Source organism: Bubalus kerabau, chromosome 6 (assembly GCF_029407905.1).
Source record: "Bubalus kerabau isolate K-KA32 ecotype Philippines breed swamp buffalo chromosome 6, PCC_UOA_SB_1v2, whole genome shotgun sequence".
NCBI lineage: Eukaryota > Metazoa > Chordata > Mammalia > Artiodactyla > Bovidae > Bubalus > Bubalus kerabau.
In genome coordinates this window covers 78,869,530-78,896,818 of record NC_073629.1, presented here as the reverse complement: position 1 = coordinate 78,896,818, position 27,289 = coordinate 78,869,530, and the positions used below count along the sequence as shown (strand labels likewise).

At 35.1% G+C, this 27,289-nt stretch overlaps 1 protein-coding gene and 1 pseudogene across 1 annotated transcript in view; one reads left to right on the top strand and one right to left on the bottom strand.

Moving 5' to 3' along the window:
- Positions 1 to 279: 279 nt before the first annotated feature.
- Positions 280 to 27,289, bottom strand: part of DNAI4 (dynein axonemal intermediate chain 4) — a 99,249-nt gene continuing 72,239 nt past the window's right edge. The window contains 9 exon segments of the mRNA XM_055585554.1: positions 280 to 321; positions 1,649 to 1,751; positions 12,544 to 12,700; positions 14,690 to 14,916; positions 15,523 to 15,621; positions 19,872 to 19,993; positions 20,314 to 20,471; positions 22,054 to 22,205; positions 23,641 to 23,727. Coding sequence (XP_055441529.1) covers positions 1,689 to 1,751; positions 12,544 to 12,700; positions 14,690 to 14,916; positions 15,523 to 15,621; positions 19,872 to 19,993; positions 20,314 to 20,471; positions 22,054 to 22,205; positions 23,641 to 23,727 — 1,065 coding nt within the window. The 3' untranslated portion in view covers positions 280 to 321; positions 1,649 to 1,688.
- On the top strand, positions 11,680 to 11,798 carry LOC129656681 (uncharacterized; annotated as a pseudogene).

Below are 27,289 nucleotides of genomic sequence, written 5' to 3'. Positions count from 1 at the left end.
ATTGGATATTATTCAGCCCTAAAAAGGAATGAACTATAAAGCCATGAGCAGACATAGAAAAACCTTAAATTCATATTATTACATGAAAGAAGTCAATCTGAAAAGGCTATGTATTGTATGATTTCATACAATGGAATAGATTCAGTTCAGGATCAGTTGCCTAGGATCCAAGAAGAATAAAATGGCTTTGCTTTTCATTTAGGCCTGATAAGCAATGAGAATAGAATATATGAAAATTTTCTAAAATATAAAATAAAAAGAGACACACTTTTTCAATTACATTTTTATTTTGTTATACAAAGTTTTATGGAAAGGCCAAACCTTAAAAAAAAAAAAAAAGACAAAGAATTAATGACTTAAACCAGTAGAAAATTTATAATTTATAATCCTAATAACCTGAACATTTATAAACCTTATAACCTTATCTAAGCTTTCAGTCCACCTAAAAATTGCCTTTCTTTGTTCAAAGGATGGCTCCAAAGAAATGAAGATTGTGAATGGATACTCGTAAAAGGTAATTCCCACTGTTGCACTGATTCCATCCTGTTTTTAATATATATTACTTTTCAGACAGTTTAGTGACTTTCAAGTGCCTTATCTCTCCTCTCCACTTAGAATGCTTTATAGAACAGGCTATACTGCCCTATAGTCTCAGTTTACAAACACCAGAACTTTTTAAAACAAACAGCTTGGGACTTCCCTGGTGGTCCAGTGGCTAAGACTCTGCGCTCCCAATGAAGGGGGCCTGGGTTTGATCCCCGGACAAGGAGCTAGATCCCACATGCAGCAAGTAAGACCCCGTGTAGCCAAATTAAAATAAATAAATGATTTTTAAAATTTTGAGGAAAAAAAAATAAAACAAACAGCAAGGAACACACTGTTACGATCTATATTTGAAGGAGTTGCTCCTCCCACTCCTATTTCTATAAGGTTGCTCTAGAACTGTTCACAAAATAACATCCCAATGGAAACTATAGATCGGGGACTCTCTATATTTTATCTGGGCCTACTTAAGTCTGGGCTTAAAACCAGAGCAGATTCTGAAGGATGTAGAGAAGAATGCCCTGATGTGTCCCAGACTAATTCTTATCTCTGAATTGGGAGTGTGATGCTTGCTGGCCAAACAATGCAATTCTGACATTGGCTGTCATGTCTTTTGCTAGTCAAATAGTCTAACTCAGTTCTATAGCTGTACCTCTCAGATCTAAGAGTATAAAGTTCTTATTTAAAATTGGGTATGAATATCCAATATTCTCATAATGCTAACAGCCACATAACTTATAAACACTGGAAAACAGAGTTTGGAAAGCAAAAATTTTAAAGTGTATGGACCTTTTGTCTTAATAAAGATTCTGTTTTAAGTAATCCTAATACTTTGCAAGCTTTGCTTCTAAAGGAATAACAATTTCTAACCTATTTGTATATTTTATAAGTACATATTTGTACTTATAATGTCCTTGGAATATGATGAAGAAAAAGAATAGAAATAAATTTCAAAAATTAAGAAAAATACAGTGAAACTCTTACAGTTAGCTCAAATAATAAAACTAATCACATTTATCTGAAGTAAAAGTTCATAAATTTATATTAAATTTAGATGGAGGTTATACATCAAGTAGTGTTTTCTAGAATCAAAATCCCAGCTTACTTCATACAAACCAGACTATTGGTTATTAAACATTGTTCTACTACTGATGATGAATTATGCTTTGACTTGACTTGGGCCCAAGCAAAGTCACTATTACATCTCCCTGAAAAGAAAAAAAGTTACACAATTAAAACGCAATTAAATACAAATTAAGAGGTAAAGTAGTGTTTAAAATGCCATTTAAAATTTATAAGCTAGTGATATACATATAAAAAGCATCCAATAGGACTATAAAAGGAAACAAACCAAGTTAAATTTAAATAATAACATTTACTTCCTAGTATGAATTTGCTCTTTCCTTTGAGAGGCTCTCTTAATGAAGTTTGATAAACAATTTAATAAGGATTCAGTAAAGGGACAATTTTGGCAGCTCTTGTTTAGCTTTAATGCTTAATCCTCTGTTTTTTCATCCATAAAATCACTTTTAGTATTAATGGTACCTTAAGCTCTTTGTTGATCTGTAGTGTTTCATTAAAGAGAGTAAAAGGTCTGAATTTCTTTGTGGATTGGTATTTCATTTAATAATAATGATCTTTGTATCAAAGGGGTAAATGAAACCAAAGACAGGAGGTGAGTTTTCAAGAAAGACACAGTAAAAAGATGGGAACTGGAAGCAGAAGGCTAGGATTTTCTCTATCACATAGAAAAGTTATCTTGAAGAAATCACTGATATCTGGGAATCTTAGTTTCTTTAAATGCATTATGAAAATATTAACATCCAGTTCCAAAGATTGTTGTAAGAGATGATTGAGCTAATGTAGTTGAAGGTGTTTTATAAGCTGCAAAGAGTTATAAGCACCATGGATAATGTCATGTAAGTCAGTTCCTATCTTTTATCTTATACTATACTCTCTTCAGTACCTCCCTATCCTTTTAAGCTCTGACACACCAAATCAATTGCTAAACTGGAGAGGGTGGGACAAACTGAGAGTGCACGCCTTCATACTAAGCCATTTCAGTAGTGTCTGCAATCCTTATGATCCCATGGACTGTAGCCTTCCAGGTTCCTCTGTCCATGGGATTCTCCAGGCAAGAATACTGAAGTGGGTTGCCATGCCCTCCTCCTGGGGATCTTCCCAACCCAGGGATAGAACCAACGTCTCTTATACCTCTTGCATTGGCAGGCAAGTTCTTTACCATTGAGCCACAAGGGAAGTCCACAATATATACATACCATTGTGGCTCAGCTGGTAAAGAATCTGTCTGCAATGAGGGAGACCTGGGTTCGATCCCTTGGTTGGGAAGATCCCATGGATAAGGGAAAGGCTACTCACTCCAGTATTTGGCCTGGTTGGGAAGATCCCATGGAGAAGGGAAAGGCTACCCATTCCAGTATTTTGGCCGACTCTGTACAAAGAGTCGACGTGACTGAGCGACTTTCATACACTTGACTATCACACTATATATACAATATCATGTATAAAATAGATAGCTAGTGGAAAGCTGCTGTATTATACAGGGAGCTCAGCTTGGGGCTCTGTGAGGGGTAAGATGGGGGGTGGGAGGGAGGCTCAAACCTACCTAGATCTAATTCAGTCTCTCAGCTGGGCAGATTAGTAGATCATTACTATAGCTTGTTCACAGTTTTATTTCAGTGCCTAAAACAGACCCTGTCACATAACACATGCTCAGTAAATATTTATTGCATGGATGGTCTATCTTTTCTGCCTTCAATGTCTCCCAACATTAATTTTTATATATATATACACACACACCCGTGTGTGTATGTATGTGAATGTGTTTGTATTTTTGAAGATTTTGCTTCTCTTTTTGTTTTTCTCTTAATTTGGGGGAAAAAATGTACATTCAAAAGTATGGAGGAAAAGACGCAAGCATTAGCATACTGAAACATAAGAGTAGAAACAGTATTTAGGAGTGATTCTCTACAGGCTGCTTCCAGAAAAGGAGTTGGTTCATGCCACTGAAACTGGCTTCTGCCAAGTGCTTAAGCCATAATTCTGTTCAATGCAAGACTTAGGCCCCCAGCAACCAAGCCCCAGTGCACCAAGAGAGGAGCTGGTGCTTCAAACAACAATAAATGCTAATGTGGTGGTAAGTCCTGTTAACATCCAGCTACATCTTAAACATGTAACTGCAAGGTTTGGACCCCAAGCTCCGTTCATGTCAGGCACCAGGCTGATGCACCACCATGAACATGAGCCCTGAGTCAGTAGGATAGGGCTAGAGCCAGTGTCCCGCCATGTCCTATCACAATGATATTCTGACCCTTGGTCACATTGGGAGGGTCCAGAGTTTCAGAAAATTATGTCACTTAAAACCTCTACAGCCCTTTCTCCTTCTGTGCAAGGCCAGAGAAAGTGATGGGCAATGAGAAGATGAGCAGGTGTTGTGGTCCTAAAGTTGCTATTGATCCTTTCTCCATGGGTTTCCCTCAAGGAACCCTGTTCCAGTACACTCAATGCATGGGCTGTCTGGTACTTAGCCTTTGTGAACTACATATTTACCCTAAATCAACAAATGTCATCTTTGCCTTGAATATTTTTAGTAAAATAAATAAAACTTTAATGATGAAGTTCTCTTTGTACCCCTCTCCAATTCTATTCTTCCCTCACCTTTCATTTCCCAGAGGCAGCCTTTATCATAAATTTGGTGTCCATATTTCCTGTATGATGAAATCATATGACTTGCAAAATTTTGATTAACTCTTGGTTAAAATTAACAGAGAAATTGTAGATCATAATGTTACATGGTAAGATATCTTTATGGGAAATAATGGTTTGACATTAATTACTTTGAGACTTTAAATTACTATTATGATTGCAATTCTTCGCTAAAAAGCTAAGGAGGAAGTGCACCAGTTAAGCTTGTGGTCAGTTATAATTAACATAAAATCTGATTAGTGCTTTTTGTTTAATCTCTCAGAAATATAACCTCTTGAACCTTTAAAATTCAATGGCCAAAAAGAATGAAAAACTTACTTGTATTAGGAAACTATTTATTTACTAAGGTATGAAATATATTTGTTAAAAGAAAACTTTTGCTTACCAGCATTGAAATCATTCACATACACACCCCTGCCCCACCACACACACACACACACACACTCATTTTTTGAAAACATTCAGACTCTCTGATCTTAGCCTTCTGCTTACAGAGTATGCTGCTCAAAATAAAAGATGTCTCTAACTGATTCAAATCAAAACACAAAAATGAAAATTTTCTTTCCCTTTCTAATCTATATTCTTTTCTTTTACTAACTATAAATATAACAAGTAAAGGACATAATTTTGAGTTGTGTGTCTAAATAATATTACATAAATCATAACATATTGTATTTACCTTCTGACAATTTGCTTTTGTCATGCAACACTATGTTTTTTAAGATTTGTTCAAAATTTATCAAATTGACATATTGAAATATATATCAAACTTCTGTATTATAGTCATTTATGTGATTAAGCCATATTTTATTTATCCAATATCCCACTGATGTTCATTTAGATTGTTTCCAATTTATCAATATAGAAACAAGGCTGTTATGAGTGTTCTTTTCTCATTAGCACGTCTTTCAGACCACTACCAAGAAATTGAACAAAGCCCTAGGAGATATACAGAATCCAAACAAACGTCATTTAAACATCTAGAACAATTATAGTTCTACAAGATAGGAAAACTGTTGTAATTTAGAATTAATGACACAGTCAATAAATGAATTGAAATGAATCAAGATGCAGCAACACATTCAGAGTTGCAGACTTCCAAGAAAACATGTGATATGCAGGTAATATATAACCAGACTTGAAGAGAATGGGCTTTGAGACGCCTCCATGTAGAGGGTGTTGACAAAACACTAAAATAGGGCTCAGCCTGCAGCCAAGGTAATCGGGAAAATGCCCTTGAACATCTACTATCAATATGCATCTAGGCCAGTTGAGAAAATAATCTCCAAACTACTTGGGATGTTTCACTCATTTCTTTATTGGGAAAACATGTTTTCCCTGAGAAGAATAAAAACTGAGTATAGACACAATGCAGCAAATTAAACAGGTAATTATAATATTTTTGGATTAAAGCATTTATACATGCTTGATATTTTAAATATTCATTATATACAAAAGGATTTGTCATATTTGATTATCTAGCAAATAAGTTTGTGATTCTAATGAAAATTACCTATAATGTAATTAGGTAATTGATTTAGACTTGTAATCATAGGTTGAAATATTATTAATTTGTAAAAAGCATTGGAACATTTAGGAAAATTTAAGATTAAGCATATTCAATATTTTAAACTTATTAAATTAATAGGAATTTCTTAAGTATCTGAGATTTGTTTGCCCTAAGACAATTGAAGTATTTAAAATCCAATATATTAAATTTATAAATGTAATTTAAAAGATTCAAAGAAACTTAATTGTTACAAAAACTCACTTAAAAGTATTTATTAAGCTTTCCTAGACTTAGAATAATAAAATATATAATCTAAGACTTTAAGGTGAACTAAGACTAAATTTTTTTTAAATTTTGTAATGTGAATGTTTTAAGTGAACCTGAACTGAGTTATCATCTCTGTCTGAAAGAAATATTAAAAAAAACTCATATTGCCACCTTATATATATCCCTTAGTACATATGTGCAAGAGAATCTCATGGTATCACTGGCTTACATGATATCTGAATTTTCAGTTTTATTGAATTGCTCTCCAAAGAGGTCATGCTAATTCATATTCCCATGATCCCTGCATAAGAATTCCTAGTTCTCTACAACTCTGCTAATGCTTGATATTAACTAATATTTTAATTTTGGTAAGCTTGATCAATATGAACTGATATCTTGCAAAATTTTAATTGCACATTTACTCATTATTCATGAGAATGAATGTTGCTTTTCAAGTTTATTTGATAATTTAGTTTCCTCTACTCCGAGTTAATCGGAGAAGGCAATGGCACCCCACTCCAGTACTCTTGCCTGGAAAATCCCATGGATGGAGGAGCCTGGAAGGCCACAGTCCATGGGGTCTCTAAGAGTCGGACACGACTGAGCGACTTCACTTTCACTTTTCACTTTCATGCATTGGAGAAGGAAATGGCAACCCACTCCAGTGTTCTTGCCTGGAGAATCGCAGGGACGGGGGAGCCTGCTGGGTTGCCGTCTGTGGGGTCACACAGAGTTGGACACGACTGAAGTGACTTAGCATAGCATAGCATACTCTGAGTTAATATTTTATATACTGCCCATTTAAAAAATTGAGTCATTCTTATTGCTTTGTAGGAGTTTTTACATACACTGGATATTAAATGTCTTCCATATATCTTGGAAATTTCTTCTTCCAATCAGTTGTTTTTAACTTGGAATATGAAATCCTGGACAGAAAATATGAATTTTGACAAAATAATTATACAAAAAATAATTGAGATTTATAGAGAGTTTACTATGTGCCAGTAACAGTTCTAACCACTGCTGCTGCTAAGTCGCTTCAGTCGTGTCCAACTCTGTGCGACCCCATAGACGGCAGCCCACCAGGCACCCCCGTCCCTGGGATTCTCCAGGCAAGAACACTGGAGTGGGTTGCATTTCCTTCTCCAATGCATGAAAGTGAAAATTGAAAGTGAAGTCGCTCATTCGTGTCCGATTCTTAGCGACCCCATGGACTGAAGCCTGCCAGGCTCCTTTGTCCATGGGATTTTCCAGGCAAGAGTACTGGAGTGGGGTGCCATTGCCTTCTCCTTTCTAACCACTTTGTACATATTAACTCATTCTTTTTTTTTTTTTTTTATGTAGCAGACTTTATTAAATGTTTAAGAAAGTGGATGGAACAAGTCTGCCTGACAGATATTAAAACAACTTGAAATATAAACACCAGGGTACCTAAAAGGCCATGCTTTCCTTTCCTTTTTATTTTTTAACCATTCTCACCTTCCAGACTGAAATGTTTTCATTCTTTCTAACAACCTTTGATTCTAGTGCCAATATTATACCTATTTTACAAATAAAGAAAAGGAAAAAATTTGAAAAAAATTAGATTTGGGGTGGTCATTTTTAAAAAAAATCTATCCTGACTTTAAATTATTAACACATTATCCTACATTTTCTTTTAGGAGTTTGTTTATTTTCCCCCATAGTCTTCAATCCATTTGCCGTTCACTATTACACAAAATGTGAGATGGGGGTTTAATTTTTTCCCCTTTTGTCACTTCTGGAATTGTAAACCTTAAATAGCTTTTAGTCATCTGTATGAAAGTGAAAGCCGCTCAGTCCTGTCCGACCCTTTGTCATCCCATGGACTATTCTCCAGGCCAGAATACTGGAGTGGGTAGCCTTTCCCTTCTCCAAGGGATCTTCCCAACCCAGGGATTGAACCCAGGTCTCTGGCATTGCAGGCGAATTGTTTATCAGCTGAGCCACAAGAAAAGCCCAAGAATACTGGAGTGGGTAGCCTATCCGTCCTCCAGCAGATCTTCCCGACCCAGGAATTGAACCAGAATTGGACCGCGGTCCCCTACATTGCAGGCGGATTCTTTACCAACTGAGCTATCAGAGAAGCCCTGGTAATCTATATAATAAAGATCAAATTCCTTAACTTGGCTGTCATACATTTTCTGGTCCTAAATGGCCTGACTGGTCCTTTGTTGCTCTTTTCTCAAGCGATCTCTTTACCAGTCAAAAAGTCTACTCACCATGTCCTTAAAATGCCAAGTTCAGTTCAGTTCAGTCGCTCAGTCCTGTCCAACTTCTTGCGACCTCATGGATGGCAGCACGCCAAGGACCTCTTCAATTCTATATTTTTGTTCAAGCCTTTCTCTCAGTCTAGAATAACAGTTCTACTCTCTTGTCTACAGGAAAAATCCTGATCCTCTAAAACATTGTTGAAATTCAGTCTCCTGTGTGAAAGCCTTCCCCAGAGCATTCTTATTTTTTCTTTTTCTTCTTCCTATTCTCCTTTCAAAAGTCAACTATTTTCCTGCTCTGTGTTCCTATAGGAGTTTGTTTATTATTTTATTACCCGATTGTGTTTCTTAAGCATATGTTGTTTCTTTCTTAGAAACCATATGCCTTTTGTCTGTAGGTTTGTTCATTCACACATTTATTCAACATTTGCTGAATGTCTATTATGTGCTAGTGCTATGCTAGATACTTGAATATAAAAGTTTCAAACAGCTCAAATTAGTAAGAAAGACGTGTATACAAATATTATACTTTATATTGACAAATTATTGTAGCATTTGATAGGTACTAGATAAAAATACGTGATGAAAAGAATCGACATGCTAATGCTTACAGATTTCCCTCCAACCACTACACCAACACATACTAATAAAAATTTTGAAAAAATTCAAACCCCCCTTCCCCACTGCCCCCAGTTCAGAGCTTGTGGACAAGTTCTTAGCATTGAATTACAGAGACAAAAAAGGATGGATTCAGGCCTTGAGTTTATATTTAGGATTTGAGAGCTATGGGTGGAAGAAGCAAAAGGAATACTGTGAACTATATATTTGGATTCATTTTAATGTTTCTTTGAATACTTAAATAGAATTCTCTTTTAATTTCTTTTGGCTGTTGAGCTGTATATCTTAAACAAGGTTCACTATGAGCACAAATATCCCCATTCTGTTAAAATATCTTGTACTCAATGAATGTGTGAGACAATGAAAATATTAAAATAGTTTATATCATGGAAAAAATAAGGCATTAGAGATGCATTCCTCAGAGCACACTCAAACTATTTTGTAAGGAGACCAATGCATTTAAACAATTACTTAATGTACTATAATGACTTGTAAAACAGATAAGTATAAGACTAAAATTCACTTATGGTCCTACCTCTAAGAAACAATGCTTCTAATATGTGATTTTTTTTCTCTAGCTTTTCAATGCATATTTATTAAAAAAACATTTATTGATAACTACCGTAAGCCAGACACTGTACTAAGACATAGCCCAGAACAATAGAGACAAATTCAATGTTTATGTAGAGCTTATAATCTAGCTATGGGAGATAGGCAATTAACAAAATCAATCAATCAAAACTCCAGTATTCTTCCCTGGGAAATTCCATGGACAGAGGAGCCTTACGGTCTACAGTCCCTGGGGTGTCAAAGAACAGGACACCACCTAGTGACTGAGCGCACGCGTGCACGCACACACATACACACACACAAAGACAAGTGTTATTAAGAAAATTAGTCATGGAAGAGTATTGAATAGGGAGTGTGGGGGAGAGTAGAGGCTGCAATTTTAAATAAGGTGGCCAGGGAAGACTTCACTAAGAAATTCACATTTGAGCAAAGACTTGAAGTGGGTAGAGGATCAAACCGTGTACAAAGTCCCAAGCAAGCTAGTATGTATGTATGTAAGTATTTTCTGTTTGCTTGTTTGTTTAATATTTATAGTCCATATGGCTGGGGTAAAACTCCACCTCTTACATGTAACCCAGATCTAATCAGCACTTCTGACTTGCCTAGTCATATTTCCCTCTGGTTGGATATTTAGATTGGTTCCTTTTCCTTTTTTTTCTTTCCTTTTCTTTTTTTTCTCATCCTATCACAAAACATGCTATAATTTCTTAGATTGCCTTTATGAATATTTCTGTAAGATAGAGTTCCAAAAGTCAACAATTCTGGTTCAGATTGCCAAATTGCTCCCAAAGAACTTACACTAATTTTTATTTCAACTGTCAGTATAAGAGAGGGCCTATCTTACCAAATGTCTGTCAGTAATAAGCAGTCCAATTAAAAGAATTTCTGTTAATGTGATATATGAGAATTCTATTAAATGAGTGCTTTTCATTTAACTTAATGAAATATTTTTTGTTAATGAGGTTAAATTTTAAAATATATTTACCAGCCATATTTTGTGAATGAACTGTTCCTGACCTCACTCATCCTACTATTGGAGTCTTAGTGTTTTTTCTTATTGATTCGTGTATATTTTTAATATTGTTAACATGTTGATATATTCATGGTAATATTTACCAGATCATTCCTTAAACTAGAAATCTAAACATAAACAGAAAAAAACTGAAAAGCTATCTTGAAAATAATGGACATCTATATAGTGTGTGTGTATATATATATACATGTATATACATATATATGGAGAAGGCACTGGCGAACCACTCCAGTACTCTTGCCTGGAAAATCCCATGGGCGGAGGAGCCTGGTGGGCTGCAGTCCATGGGGTCACTAGGAGTCGGACACAACTGAGCAACTTCACTTTCACTTTCCACTTTCATGCATTGGAGAAGGAGGTGGCAACCCACTCCAGCGTTCTTGCCTGGAGAATCCCAGGGACGGGAGCCTGGTGGGCTGCTGTCTATGGGGTCGCACAGAGTCGGACACAACTGAAGCGACTTGGCAGCAGCAGCATACATATATATACATGTATATATACACACATATATATACACAATGGAATATTACCCAGAAATTTTAAGAAAGTGAAATTCTGCAATTTGCAACAACATGGATGTATTTGGAGGGTATTATGCTTAGTGAAGTAAGTCAGAGAAAGACAAATACTATATGTTTTCATCTATATGGGAAATCAAAAAAGAAGATGAATGAGTGAACGTAACAAAATAGAAACAAGACTCACAGATACAGAGAACAAACCAGTTGTTACCAGTGGGGAGAGGGGAGGAGAGAGTAGCAAGATAAGGGAAGGGGATTATGAGGTACAAATTACTAGGTATAAAATAAATAAGATACAAGGATATAATGTATAGCACAGGGAATATACCCAATATTTTATAATAACTTTAAATTAAGTATAATATATAAAAATACCAAATCACTATGTGATTGAACACTATAAATCAAATTTACTTCAATTAAAAAACTTTTAAACAACAAATAAGCAAAAAATATATATATAATATTAAAAATAGTGGGCATCTAGTGATGCTGATTTACTTGTCAAAGTTTTATAACAAAGCTTTGATAGCTGAAGATCAGAGTTAGGGAAGAGGATAATGTCAAACCAGTAGAAACAAATGGCAACCTTAGGAACACCAGATAACATCTAAAAATATTATTTCCAAAAAAATTTAAAAATAAAAATATTATTTCTTTTTGCAGCCAGTTAGGCTGGCTGTGCTCTTCCTCACAGGGCCCCAGTGTGCAATCTCTGCAAACAGCAGTCTCCTTGGCTATTGCCTGTACAGGTTGCCTAAGGGATCTTGGAGACAACTCTTTCTACTGGACCTTCATGACTGGCATGCTGTTCTGCCTAGGCTCCAGACAGGTATGTTTGGTGTCTGAGAGCAATGGCCAGAGTCATACAGCCATCCACACCTAACAGCAGAACAATAAGCGTGTGATTGAGGCCCTCCTCAGAGCCAAGTTCAAGTTCCCTGGCCACCAGATGATCCATATCTCCAAGAAGTGGGGATTTACTAAGTTTAATGCAGGTGAATGTGAAAACATGATGGTAGAAAAGCGGCTCATTTAGATGGCTGTAGGGTCAAATATATCCCTAATCGTGGCCCTCTGACAAATGGGTCCTGCACTCATGAAAGCTTTGGCGCTGCTCATGGCTTACTCCTTACTCATGCTTACCCATAAATTCTACTTTCTTGACAAAAATAAATAAATAAAAATATTATACCTTGTAAAAGTCTTTGAATATTTGCAGAGAACAGTCACAACCATAAACTAGGGACAGTTTTAAATTATTTCATATAATATTTATAATTATTCTGCTCAACAACATTATTTACTTTTAAAAATAAAGAACCATGTTTTCATTTAACAGATAAAGACTGTGAAGCTCAAATAAAATAAGCCTACTAGGCACCATGCCACTTTGGGACTTATATATATCTTTCCACTGTGCCACACTTCAGATATTTGAGAAGTGTAAATCTCTTGTATGACACAAAACTACAGCTGAATAAAATCATAAAATGACATAAGATTTTGACTTTCAAGTCTTACCCTGTTAGAATCCAAAGTAGTGGGCATATTTTTTAATTCATATACAGCAACTTGTCCATCGCTATCTCCCACCAGAAGGCAATCTGTTTGCTTAGCAAAAAGAACAGTTGTGAACTTGATTCCAGGGTTAGCAACATTGACAATCAGAGGGTCCAAACTGTAATGAGATATTATATTTGTAAATTTAGTTATTGTTAATATGTTCTTTTTACATACAGACTAAGAAAAGCCTGAGATATTTGTGATTTCATGTAACAAAAACTAAAAGCATCTTTATGTGTTTCCAAAAGCAGAATAAGTACTTCTCACCCTTTATTCAATCAAAGCTTTCATTCTTTCAATAAACTAATTTCAATGAAATAAATTAAAGTATTCACAATTAAGATGTGAACTCATACTTTAAACTCCTGTGATGATTAATTTTATGCATTAATTTGGCTAGGCTGTGGTTTCCAGTTGTTTAGTCAAACACCAGTCTACACACTGATGTGAAGGTATGATATGATTAACTTAAATCAGTAGAATTTGAATAAAGCAAATTATCCTTCACAACGTGAGTTGGCCTCATCTAATTTGTTGAAAGCCTTCAAAGAAAAGACTGAGGTCCTCGAAACTGAATAAATTTCTGCCTCTATATTGCCTTTGCACTCAAGACTGCAACATGGACACCCCTGATGGAAATTCTGGCTTGTTACATTGTCAACTTGGGAACTGCCAGGCCCCACAATCATATAAGCCAATATTTTAAAATCTCTCTCTCTCTTTCTCTCTCCTTTCCTCCCACCATCTCTATTTTATGGGTTCAGTTTCTCTGAGGATCCCTAGTACAACTTCTTAAATAATAAATGTCTTTTAAGGGAAGGATGTTTTGATCCAAATGAATCCCTAGACCATAAGTGAATTTGAACAAGATTTAGAACCTTGTTCCAAGGTTCTCTAAACAAGAACCTTCTCTACTCTTACTCATCCAAAGCAATCCATTGACATTCTTATAAAAGAAGCAGTAACTTGCATACTTCTTCTGAAGAAAGTTTGTCTGGGAATTACAATTTTACTAGGAAAAAAAAAAAAAAATCAGAGATGACACTCCTTTAAGTAACCACTTTCTACGTTAGTCATCTCATACACAAAAATATATTGCTTTGTGTTGTACTCCTTGAGTTTTTGGTTCAAATTGTTTTATAGAATGAGTGGTGAAAAAATTTTAAAGTTACTGAACTATTAATCTCTAGGAAAAAATTTGCAAGTATTAATAAACCCATTGAATTTTATATCATTTATTTCAAACAAGAATGTATTTCCATGCTTCTCTTCCTTAATAACTTGCCTAAAGGTCTACAATATTTTCTAATATTGAAATAATGATTGAAGAAGTAGAATCATTAAACACAATTCCAGCACTTTATAAACTTTCATATTAAAAAGGATGGTCTATGGCCCTCTAATAACTTTGATGTAACACTTGAAGAAAAAAATTTTAATTAAACTGCATGTTTCTTCAAATATGTTATAAAATGAGGTAAGAGAATAAGTAAATATCATAAAAAAAATACTTATTTTGCTCCCTTTCTTTATCTTACTAATAAAAGGTCTTCAGTTAAGAACAATTAGAAAAGTGCCTCTCTGCATTCTTCCATAAACCAGACAATGACAAAGAATTCAAGGTAGTTAAGATATCCTATATCAGTCTATAAAAATTTGATGAGGGACTATGTGGTGTTTCAGTGGCTAAGACTCCATGCTTCCAATGCAGGGGACCTAGGTTCAATCCTTGGTCAGGGAAGTAGATCCCACATATCGCAACTAAGTTTGCATGTCACAACTAAAAGATCTTACATGCTACAACTAACATCTGATGCAGCCAAATAAATAAATAAATTTTTTTTTAATTGAGGAGATAGAGTAACCCATTTTCATTCAAATATTTTTAAACTAGTAACACATATGATGTAGGTAATTAATATATTATCCTGGCACATCACTTTATTCATAAAGGACTCTCACAGTGTGAACTATTACTTGTTTTAAAGTAACTACAGTTCTCTCTAACCAATGTCAAAACCATCAAGCATCATTTAGATAGAACTGCAATTATCTTCTACTTTTATTATCTACAATTATCTTCAAGAAAAATGTTAATATTTACGTGCTGATGTGAAGGTCCCAAATCTCCACTCTGCTCTCATTTGCAGCTGCAAATATGTAGGATGATTTTGGAGACCAGGCAATATCATAAACAACATAAGTAGTTGGATAAAAACTCAAAAATGGTTTGAGATTCTCATGTTGCCATATAATAACACCCCAGTCAGCAGAACAGCTTAAGAAAACATCATGGCAAAATGGGTTCCATGCTATTTTATACACTGGTCCCTAGAATTAGAAAAATAAATTAAAATACATAGTAAGTAGTATCTAATGTCTTATACTTTAAATTTGACCAACAAACTTAAAATGCTCAGATTTCTAAAAGCTTTATACACCATGCATTATTGTGTAAGTATTATCTTAGCTAAGAATACTAGGTCAAAGTTGAATCTCTTCCCTAAATTATGGCATACAGAAGCATACAAATATAGTTGCTACAGCACTTACTAAATATTAATATATACTATAGTATTTTAAAATATTTAGGAATATTAAGAAAAATAAACAAAAATAAAGGAGAAAATGAAGAAAACATGGTAGGAACTAGCATTTTAAAATGTAGAGTCAGTTTTACTTTGAGATCAGCATGTTAAATCAGCAGTCTTTTAGAAGCAAAAATTGTGACCTAATAACTTATGAAAAGAAATCAGGGATATCCAGAAGCCAAATTAAAAGCCCCGCATACTATGGGTGTTTTATATACAAATTCAAGCTTGTATTTTTAAATCTGAAGTTATAAATTATTGCATAAAAATACTGTGTCTAAGGATACTGTTTTTTCAGCAATATAACAAGACAAAATTTTCCATACCTACTGTAATTAAAACTAACCTTATGTCCTCTGTAGGTATCTAGATATTGTTCATTATATGAACAGGAACACTTGTGAATATGACCTTCTTCAGTACCAGCCAAATAGATATTTGTGTCCTAAACACAAAAATCAAAATGCATTAACTTGTGATGTATTAGTAAATGTGCTAAACAGAAGACAAAATTCAAGATTTCTTAAAATAAGTCAAGAACCAAAACTAGAAATACTATCTTATAGACAACTGTTGTCTTTTTCTTTAGATCATGATTTTATAATAATTAAACTCCCTGAAGGATGGCTGTGCAAAGAAAATACAGATTCTTTTCTTTGCTAAAATAGAGTGTAGAACTTAGTATCCTATCTAGAAATTACATGGACAAACATTCACTTAAAATGAGAAAGAAACTTTCAAACATTTAAAGCTACCTGACAAGAGAGCTAACAGTCCAGGGAAACAGTATCGTTTCACTAGAATTAGTCAAAAAGAAGACAGATGACTTAACAAGAACATGATTCTTGCTGAGAATGAGAGATTAAACTAGACGGAGTCTCAGACATCTCAGATGTATGTACCATATAGGGATTTAAAATGTGTTTTCTATACTGAAATTATAGTCAGAAAGTCTGAAAGTCAGGGCTCTATGTGGAGCTATGTCGAGTCAGCACCACCTGGTAGTATTTATCAGTTCAGTTCAGTTCAGTTGCCCAGTCGTGTCCGACTCCTTGCGACCCCATGAATCGCAGCACACCAGGCCTCCCTGTCCATCACCAACTCCCGGAGTTCACTCAGACTCACGTCCATCGAGTCAGTGATGCCATCCAGCCATCTCATCCTCTGTCGTCCCCTTCTCCCCTGCCCCCAATCCCTCCCAACATCAGAGTCTTTTCCAATGAGTCAACTCTTCACATGAGGTGGCCAAAGTACTGGAGTTTCTAGAACTGCAGAATGTCAGGCCCTGCCCTAGACCTGCTGAATCAGAATCATTTTAACAAGCTTCCCAGGTAAGTTATAAGAACCCTGAAATCTGAGACACATTGCTATAGCATATATCAGTACTTAAGAATGCAGTTACTAGATCATGGGGGTTTATGTAGTTTAAATTACAAAATAAAGTCCATTTTTCCCCCAAAGTAGTATTACCAATTTACATTCAGCAGTATATAAAAGTTCCTTTTGACACACATTCTCTTCAACAGTTTGGTTACATCAGAAATCTTAGATTTTGCCATCCTATTAGGTATTAACTTACACTGAATGGTTTTAAGTTTCATTTATGTGGATATTAACAAAGTTGAGCACATTTTTATGTTTATTGGCCAATTGAATCTCCTCTTCTGTTCATATTTCTTGACCATTTTACTAATAATCTTTTTTTTTCATATTCATTTGAATAAGTTCCTAATATATTCTATTACATATGCTTTGTCTATTATTAGGTTGCAAAAATCTTCTCCCAGCATACAGCTTATTTTTCTTTTTTTTACAAACTCTTAGTGTCATTTAGTAAAAAAAAAAAAAAAGTTCTCATTTTAATGTAGCTGGTATTATATATTTTACATAATTAGGATTTTGTGTTTTAAGAAACTGTTCCTACTTTGAAGTCATAGAGATATTCTCCCATATTTTCTTCTAAAAGTTTTTGCATATAAAGGGGTAGGGATCTAATTCCTTTTTTATATGTGAACAATGATTATCTCAGTAGTATTTATAAGTAGGTCATCTTTCTCTGGGCTTCCCTGGTGGATCAATGGTAAAGAACCTGCCTGCCAATGCAGGAGACACAAAAGATGTGGGTTCAATCCCTGGGTTGGGATAATCCCCTGGAGGATGGTATGGCAAACCACTCCAGTATTCTTGCCTGGAGAATCCCATGGACAGAGGAGCCTGGTGGGCTACAGTCCATAGCGTCACAAAGAGTTGGACGTGACTGAAACAACTTAGCACACAGATAAACGTCTTTCTCTAGAGCTCCTCAAGGTTGCTGTCTAAAGCTGGGTTCCTCAGTATATAAACCTAACACTGAGATTTCCATGCAAGAGGTTTATTGGGAAGTTCTCTCAGAAACAACCTCTTTGAGGGAAACAGGAACAGGTAGAGATTTAAGTTAAACTACGATGTAGCTGCAACAGAGTGCTCAGTCCAACCTATAATAAGCTTTGGAGCTGAGATAGCCCTTCAGAGTCCTACCTCCAGACAAAGGGGTCAAATATGTTTCGCATCTCTTCCCAAACATAAATTAGTCAAGAATGATGACAGACTCAAACCAAACTAAATCAACAATCAAACTAAAGGTAAACTGTGTAAATATCACAAAAGTCAGAGATTCTAGGACTGGATAAAAAAGCAAAATTCAACAATATGCTCCCTATAAGAAACATACTTTAAATATAAAGACATAAATAGGTTAAATGTAAAAGAATGTAAAATGATAAACTGTGCTAATATTAGTTAAAAGAAAGGTGCAGTGGCTACATTAATGTCAGACTAAGTAGATTTCAGAGTAAAGAATGTTACCAGCTATAAATAAGGTCATTGTATAATAAGGAAATCGATTAATCAAAAGAACATGACAATTCTAAACACTTATGTACTTAAAGCTTCAAGATACATAAAGAAAAAATTGATAGAATTTTAAAGGGAGAAAAGACAAATTCACAATTATGGTCAGACACTTCAATACCTTTCTGTCAATAAATCATGGAAGAAACAGGCAGAAAATCAGGAAGGATATAGTGAACTTGAACAATATCATCAACCAACATAACCTGATTGATATTCACAGAACATTTCACCCAACAGTAGCAGAATATACACTTTTCTCAAATATACAGGGAATATTTACAAGTAAACATCACAGTCTAGGCTCTAAAACAAATCTCAATAAATTCAAAAGAATTCAGTTTATAAAAAGTTTGCTCTCTGATCATGATGGAATTGAATTAGAAACCAACAGAAAGATGCTTAGAAAAAATGTGAATATTTGGAAACTAAATAACATGCTTTATCAAAGAAGAAATCAAAGGAGCAATATTGATGTTTTGGCCAGCTAATTCTTTGTTTGGGTGGGGAAAGGATGGTGGTTGTCTTGTGCAATGTAGAGTGTTTAGCAGCATTCCTGGACTCTGCTCACTAGATAAAACTCTCCTCCCTACATCCCACCTCCCACAGCTTCAACAACCAAAAATATCTGAAGAAGACATTGTGAAATGTCCCTGATGGAAAGTACTCCCCTCCCTGCCCACCTTGAGAACCACTCTTCTAGAGTCAAGGTGACAAGCAGATTATAGGAATTTGAGAATGAATGCAGTGAATATATGACTGCAGTGATAAAAGGGCTTCCCTGGTGACTCAGAGGTAAAGAATCTGCTTGCAATACAGGAGACCAGGGTTTCATCCCTGGGTCAGGAAAGATCCTCTGGAGAAGGGATTGGCTACCCACCCCAGTGTTCTTGCTTGGATAGTCCCAGGGACAGAGGAGCCTGGCAGGCTACAGTCCATGGGGTTACAAAGAGTTAGACACAATTGAGTGACACACAGTGATATCACACAGTGATAAAAGTGAAAAATAGTAAAAGCCTGAACTATATGAATAGTAGGCTTGGACTAAAAGAAGTAGGATGATAAAACCTAAATATCATTTGGGTGATAGAGTAGAATAGAGTAAGAACTCAAGTTTTGGTTTGCATAAGTAGGTGAATAATGGTATCATTAAAGAGATGATCATATTACATATAATAGAAAATATATAGGAAATGTTTTCTTGTAAGAGTCACAGTGGCTGAATTTTCTGATTCCAAAGAGCCTCCAGGTAAAAAGAATTAAAAAAGCAGAACTCTACTAACAGTGCTCTGATTTCATTTTGGTCTTGATAGGCATAATCTGAAGTGGTCTTCCCAATCCCCAGAATCATGAGAGTCACCACTCACAGTGAGATATGGAAGACTATATAGTGGATTTGGTTTCTGTCACTATGATAGAGCAGGAGAGTACCCAAGAGGGGCAAGGTGGGGCATTCAAGTTAAAATGAGCAGTTGAGTAGATAATCCTTCTATTGTTGCTCAGAAAAAACAGGCCTTTCTTCTAAAATGCAGATGAAGGACAGCCAACTGGAAAGTGCCATTTCACCCTAGGCTAATACCTAAGTTTGTTAGTTTTCTGCTTACAAGGCACAATATTTATTAACATGCTAACCTTTCATCTTTGTTTTTGGCCACGAACCATGTGTGATCTTAGCTCCCTGACCAGGGACCGAATCTGCACCTCCTGCCTTGGACAGTGAAATCTCAAACACTGGACTGCCAGGGAAATCCCAGCCTTATATCTTAATACACTTCAAGGAATAGAAGTTGTATTGAAATAACTTACCTTGGGATGAAAAGCAAAACACATTCCAGGAGCCTGTCGAGATATCAAAGCTTCACCTTTCTTTTCCTTTTCCCCTCCTTTTTTGCTGGTGCTAGCAGTCGTTCGCCTCAAGCGCATCAAATCTTTAAAGAAAAAATAGATAGCTTATCTACCACGTGAAAGAATATTGTAGATATAATATGTCCCTTCTGCAAACAATATGAGTTCTGCCATTCTGTGCATGTCATTAGGTTAATATAAGCAAATACCAGTTAGATGCTTAGCAAAATGATCGAGCCCAGTTTTTCTCTTATTTAGTCAAACCTAAATTTATCACCTTTTATACATTGTTCACTAGGAATTTTTAATTCAGCACATAACAAAAGAAAGATAATTTGTGTGTGGTGGTGTGTGTGTGTGTGTGAGAGAGAGAAAGAGTGAGAGTGTATTTATTTATTTTTACCATGACAGTCCAGTCCTTTCCGTATAACCCATTTAGAGATTCTTCCATCCGCTGATATAGAAACTAGTATTTCTCTTTTGTCATCACCTGTTGTCCCTCGATCTTGTTCTATCCACTGCAGTTGCCATACAGGTCCCAAGTGTTTTTGAGGTGATTCACTAAAACAAGGAAAATCACTAAGTAGAAAATCATAATTTTTAAAAAGACTTGTAATACTAAGTGATAAGGACAACGCCCTAATGATGCTTTTATTGTTCTGAACTGGACTTCAACTTTAAATATTTTTAAAATCAGGGGGAAAAAAACCACTTTTCTAATATTCACTGATGTTTTTCTCATTTCTTACAAAAAATAAAATTTTATTGCTATCATAATAGGAATATAAAAGCAAATATTTCTTTAAGAATCTACTCCTTTTACTCTATTCACTTACTTTTTCCTAGTTGTGTAAATTTAGTTTATTTAGATACACTGAATATAAGTATCTCCATTTTTACAAGGATATTTCTCATAGTTTAAATAAGTAAGTCATTTCAGTCCTATTCGAGTAAATAGTTACTTCACCCTTCTTCTTATATTTCAGCATTGTCCACTGGCTTGATTCTCTCTAAGGCTGAGATTTAAATTTTTTCTGAAAAATTAAAATCACTTCTCAGATTACTACTTTCCTGTCTGATTAATGGGTTGCTTTGTTCCTAGTACTGACTCTCTTGATTTTTTATGTGAATCCTCCAAAGCAATAGGGCTGAATACTTTTAAATCTAGATATATTTGATTATTTGGTAAAAGTTACGAATCTTCTGCCCAGAAATAAACACAAGGCTCACACTTACAAAACTATGCAAATAATTTCAAAATTAAGCTAAAAAACACCTGCTTTAAAGGCTATTTCCAGTTCTTCTGAAGTTTATTCAAACACTAATATGAATATATGACCTCATTTTTGCTCCACTAATATCAGGTTTATTATAAAAACTTAAGGTATCTTTAGATCTCTTCCACCTTAAACTTTTTTTATTTTCTCAATATGTCACATTAATTATTTCTTTCATTTATAAAATGAAAGTTTTTGAAATCTAATGCACATCATGGTGATTATAGTTAATAATACTATGCTACATACATGAAATTTGCTAAAAGAGTAGATATTAAGTGTTCTTACCATACCCCAAAAAAATGGTAACTATGTGAGGTTGTTGTTGTTGTTTAGTCACTAAGTCATGTCTGACACTTTGTGATGAAATAGACTATGGCCCACCAAGCTCCTCTGTCCCTGGGATTTTCCAGGCAAGAATAATGGAGTGGATGGCCATTTCCTTCTCCAGGTATGTGAGATTATGGATGCATTAATTAATTTGATTGCATTAATCATTTCACAATGTATACATATATTAAATCATCACATTGTACACTTAATCATGTTGTACAACCTAAATAAACTCAATTTTTATTTGTCAATTATACCTCAATAAAGCTGGAAAAAATTTTAGCTTTTTAAAAAGCAGCAGCATACACCAAAAGAAGTTTGTTGGTGAGCAGGCAGAAAAGATGATAAAGAGATGTTAAAGCTGAGCATTCCAGTTGGAGAGACGTTATGAGGAATTATCAAATGTTTGAAAGATAATGGTATCACTTTCAATAACAGTATAAACATTCACTCAAAACTAAATAACATTAATTTTTTCTTCTCCCCCAAAAAAGTACATGTTGTATATTTATCTAATTCTTGGCTTTTCTCACCTACTATCCAGAACTGGAAGGTTACTGTTGTTCTGTACATTATAAATTGCAATAGTGCCATTGTGATAGCCAACTGCTAAAAGGTTAGGCGAGCCGATTGAAAAATCCACAGCAGTAACTCCATATGGACTCTGGTAAGTACGCTCTGGCCACTGAATAAAAAATATATATTACATCACAATTTAAACTTGGTTTTATAGACCACAGTACAGGAGGGTGTGATAGTGACTAAAGACTAGGCAGATGGCAGTGGGGATGTGAGGAGAGTTAACCTACATTCAGTTACTCCTAACTTCCTATATACATGAGAACAAAACCTCAATCGGTTCATTTCCTTTATTTTGATGAATCTGCTCAGTAATTTTGCAAAATACAGCATGTAGCTCTACAGTAATTATCATTTTGGGTAATCTTCTAACAGGATTTTCCATCACAGGTCTGCATTCTTAAAAATACAAATCAGATCAGATCAGATCAGATCAGTCGCTCAGTCGTGTCCGACTCTTTGCGACCCCATGAATCACAGCACGCCAGGCCTCCCTTAATAGCCACCAAATAAATTATCCTGCATATATTCCTATCTCCCAGTATCTGTTTCTAATGCTTGTATTATCCAATCATTTCTAAATAAGGATAGAAGAAGCTCTAAAACTTTCTAAGTTACTCTTTTCTACAACTCTGACTAGAGTTTTATTGTTTTGTTTGAATGTCCAATTCAAATCCTTTCTTGTTTCTAACAACCTACGTGGAAAAGAAGACAACTTGCTGTTGATGAATCCTGTCAATCCTTCCACATGTTTAGAATTGCTTCTTCCTTTCTTTTAGGCTATATAAACCCAACTTCCTAACAGACGAGGGTTATTTATAAGAACTCCAATTATTTTTGTATGCCTTTCTGATCTTTTTAAAGTAGTCCACTTTACATTTCTGTTGTAAAGTAAAAACTAAGGGTAAAGGGACCTCCCTGGGAGTCCAGTGGTTAACACTCTCTGCTCCCACTGCAAGGGGTGCAGGTTTGATCCCTGATCAGGGTTCTTAGATCCCGCATGGTGCAATAAAAAACACACACACACACACAAAAAAACCTAAAGGTAAACCTGTAAGTGACAGATTGACTAGAGCTATTTAGCAAAAAAAATAACTGATTCTTGTTCATTTTCTTTAAAAATTCATAACAGTAAAATATTATATGAATCTATTTTACATCTATTGAGGATAACACAAATCTATCTTATAAAGTGATGAGTTATTCATATACTGAAAAACAATCCAATAGTAAATGAAACAATTTTTAATATTTGCATTTGCAAATATTTTTCTTTATAACAGGCAGTGATATACAATAATGGTTCAGCCCTGGATCATCAGATCTAACAGCACATAGTAGTGAATTTACTTTATCCTATAAAGTATCAGAATAAGTTTTAATTATTTAATTGTTACAGATTTAAACCAAAGATAATACAGTCTTACATGATAAAACTTCCTTGACTTTGCTTAATTATCAAATACAACTATCTACTACTTTACGAGAATTATGTCAACATTTAATTAAATAAAAATAGATCTTATTCCTGCTCGAGTTACCATGGGGTTCTTTATTGACCAACAGCAGGCCAATCCTCTTTTTTGCTCCTTAAATCCAAAGTGTCCATAGCCAACAGCCAAAAGATCCTGAAAACCAGAAAAATTCAAACTAAGAGAGGATAGCATAAAAATATTGGCAAATGTATAAAGATGTATATTAATGAACTGTGTTAAGAAAAGTGATGATATTTTAATTAAGGTTAAAAAAACACCATATGCCATCTATTTTCACTCTACATTTCTATCTTCCTAAGCAAAATCACAATAATCACATTTTCAGACTAAAAAATAAGTACTCAAAAAGAACCAATTGCTAACAAGCTCTTGTACATATTGAGATAATTTTCAAAAATTGTATTATTACATTATAATCTCCTATGGGTTTTTAAGGATGATCTAATTTTTTCAAATGTAAAATAGAAGACGTTTAAATTTAAAGTGAGGTGCTATGGACTGAATTGTGTCTTCTCTCCTAAAAGTCATTTGTGGAAGGCGATGGCACCCCACTCCAGTACTCTTCTTGCCTGTAAAATCCCATGGACGGAGGAGCCTGGTGGGCTGCAGTCCATGGGGTTGCTAAGAGTCAGACACGACTGAGCAACTTCACTTTCACTTTTCACTTTCATGCATTGGAGAAGGAAATGGCAACCCACTCCAGTGTTCTTGCCTAGAGAATCCAGGGACAGGCGAGCCTGGTGGGCTGCCGTCTATGGGGTCGCACAGAGTCGGACACGACTGAAGCGACTTAGCAGCAGCAGCAGCAACCCCTAATAATATGTGATTATATTTGAAAACAGCACATTTAGGAGGTTATTAAGGTTAAACGAGTCCAGGAGGGTGGGGTCCTCATTTGATAGGATTGGGTTCCTTACAAAAAGAGGAAGAAACCTAAGAGCCCTTTCTCTCCACCATGTGAGGATACAGTCAAGCCTGGAAGAGAGCCTTACCCAGGAAATGAATCAGCCTCCAGAACTGTACGAATAAATAAATTTCCGTTGTTTAAGCCACTCAGTCTATGGTGTTTTGTTATGGCAGCTTCAGCTGATTAATACAGCAGGTCATTTCCAGAAATGCTTTTATAATTGACCCTTGAACAATGAGTTTGAACTGTGTAGGTCTACTTATAAATAGATTCTTTTAAACAAATATATTGAAATATTTTTTGGAGATTTGTAACCATTTGAAAAAATTCACAGAAAAACTGCATAGCCTAGAAATCCAAAACATTAAGAAAGGATTTTTCACGAATGTATAAAATGTATGTAGATAATAGTCTACTTCTTTGATAGGCATAAGTGAACATTTAATATAAAATTAATTATGTATTCATTTTATTACTGTTTTATAACTTTGCTTTCAAAGAACTATATATTACCATACAGTATGCCTCACTCTCATAATTGAAGAACTGCATATCAGCCTATCATCACAGGTAAGTAGCTTTTTTTTAGGGTAAAAATGTTTCCAATACAGCATTATGAATATGACTACAATACTGTATGCCATTGAAATTTTATAACAATTCATTCATTCATGTATAGTCTAGGCTATCCTGAAGCAATCATATCAATTACACTAGGCTACCATAAAGGAATTATACTGCTACTTCTTTGTCATCAGTATATAAATCACTATACTTAAAAAAAATATGAATTTTCATATTATCTTTTTATTTTTGATGTCTAAGTAACACATGTAACATCTACAGTATTTTGCATCATCTAAGATAATACTGATGTAGGCACTAACAATTCATCTGTTAAATGGATGACATACACTTAACAGTGTTGCTAAATACAGTATAGTACTACTATAAATGTTGATCCATTGATCGTAGAAAAAGCAAGACAGTTCCAGAAAAACATCTACTTCTGCTTTATGGACTATGCCAAAGCCTTTGACTGTGTGGATCACAACAAACTGTGGAAAATTCTGAAAGAGATGGGAATACCAGACCACCTTATCTGCCTCCTGAGAAATCTGTATGCAGGTCAAGAGACAACAGTAAGAACTGGACATGGAACAACAGACTGGTTCCAAATAGGAAAAGGAGTATGACAAGGTTGTATATTGTCACTCTGCTTATTTAACTTATATTTGGAGTACATCATGCAAAATGCTTGGCTGGGTGAAGCACAAGCTGAAATCAACACTGCTGGGAGAAATATTAATAAATTCAGATACACAGATGACACCACTCTTATGGCAGAAAGTGAAGAACTAAAGAGCCTCTTGATGAAAGTGAAAGAGGAGAGTGAAAAAGTTGGCTTAAAGCTCAACATTCAGAAAACTAAGATCATGGCATCCGATCCTATCACTTCATGGCAAACAGATAGGGAAACAATGGAAACAGTGACAGACTTTATTTTCTTGGGCTCCAAAATCACTGCAAATGGTGACTGCAGCCATGAAATTAAAGGACGCTTGCTCCCTGGAAGAAAAGCTATGACCAACCTAGACAGCATATTAAAAAGCAGAGACATTACTTTGCTGACAAAGGGCAGTCTAGCCAAAGCTAGGGTTTTTTCCAGTAGTCATGTATGGATGTGAGAGTTGGACTATAAAGAAAGCTGAGCGCTGAAGAATTGATCTGATTTTTTTGAACTTTGGTGTTGGAGAAGACTCTTGAGAATCTCTTGGATTACAAGGAGATCCAACCAGTCAATCCTAAAGGAAATCAGTCCTGAATATTCATTGGAAGGACTGATGCTGAAGCTGTAACTCCAATACTTTGGCCACCTGATGTGAAGTACTGGCTCATTGGAAAAGACCCTGATGCTGGGAAAGATTGAAGGCAGGAGGAGAAGGGGATAACAGAGGATGAGATGGTTGGATGGCATCACTGACTCGATGGACATGAGTTTGAGCAAGCTCCAGGAGTTGGTGATGGACAGGGAAGCCTGGCGTGCTGCAGTCCATGGTGTTGCAAAGAGTCACACACGACTGAGTAACTGAATTGACTATAAATGTATTTTCTCTTTCTCATTATTTTTCGTAATAATATTCTCTTTCCCCTAGCTTACTTTATTGTAAGATTACAGTTTATAATACATATAACACATAAAACATGTGTTCACTGGCCGTTCATGTTTGGTAATACTTTCAGTCGACAGTAGGCTATTAGTAGTTAAATTTTGGGGTAGTCAAAAGTTACACTTAGATTTTTAACTGCATAAAAGGTTGGCACCCCAAACTCACTTTTGTTCAAGGTCAACTGTATAAGTATATATGCACAAAAGTTTAATTATCAAACAAACCCAGACTTTTCTTTGTAATCAGAAAGAATACAAAGATAGTCCTGCCACCATCCTACCACCCAATTAACATTATGTCTCCACAGTTCTCTCTGTCTTAAAATACTCTTCATCACTACCCTTGACATTGACAAACTCTTATTCATCTCTTTTAGACTCAGCATAGATGCCAATTCCTCTAAGAAGCATTCACAACCCTCTCTTATGTGTTCCCATGGTATTATTTTTCCTTATTAAAGCACATAGGAAACTAGTGTATGGCCAGGGCCTACATGTGACTAAATTACTACTGCATCTCCAGTGCTTTAACAGAGTTTCTGCACAGAGTTAATACTCAACAAATATTTACAGAATTACTTAATAAATATAATGGATGCCTTCTGTTATATTTTTAG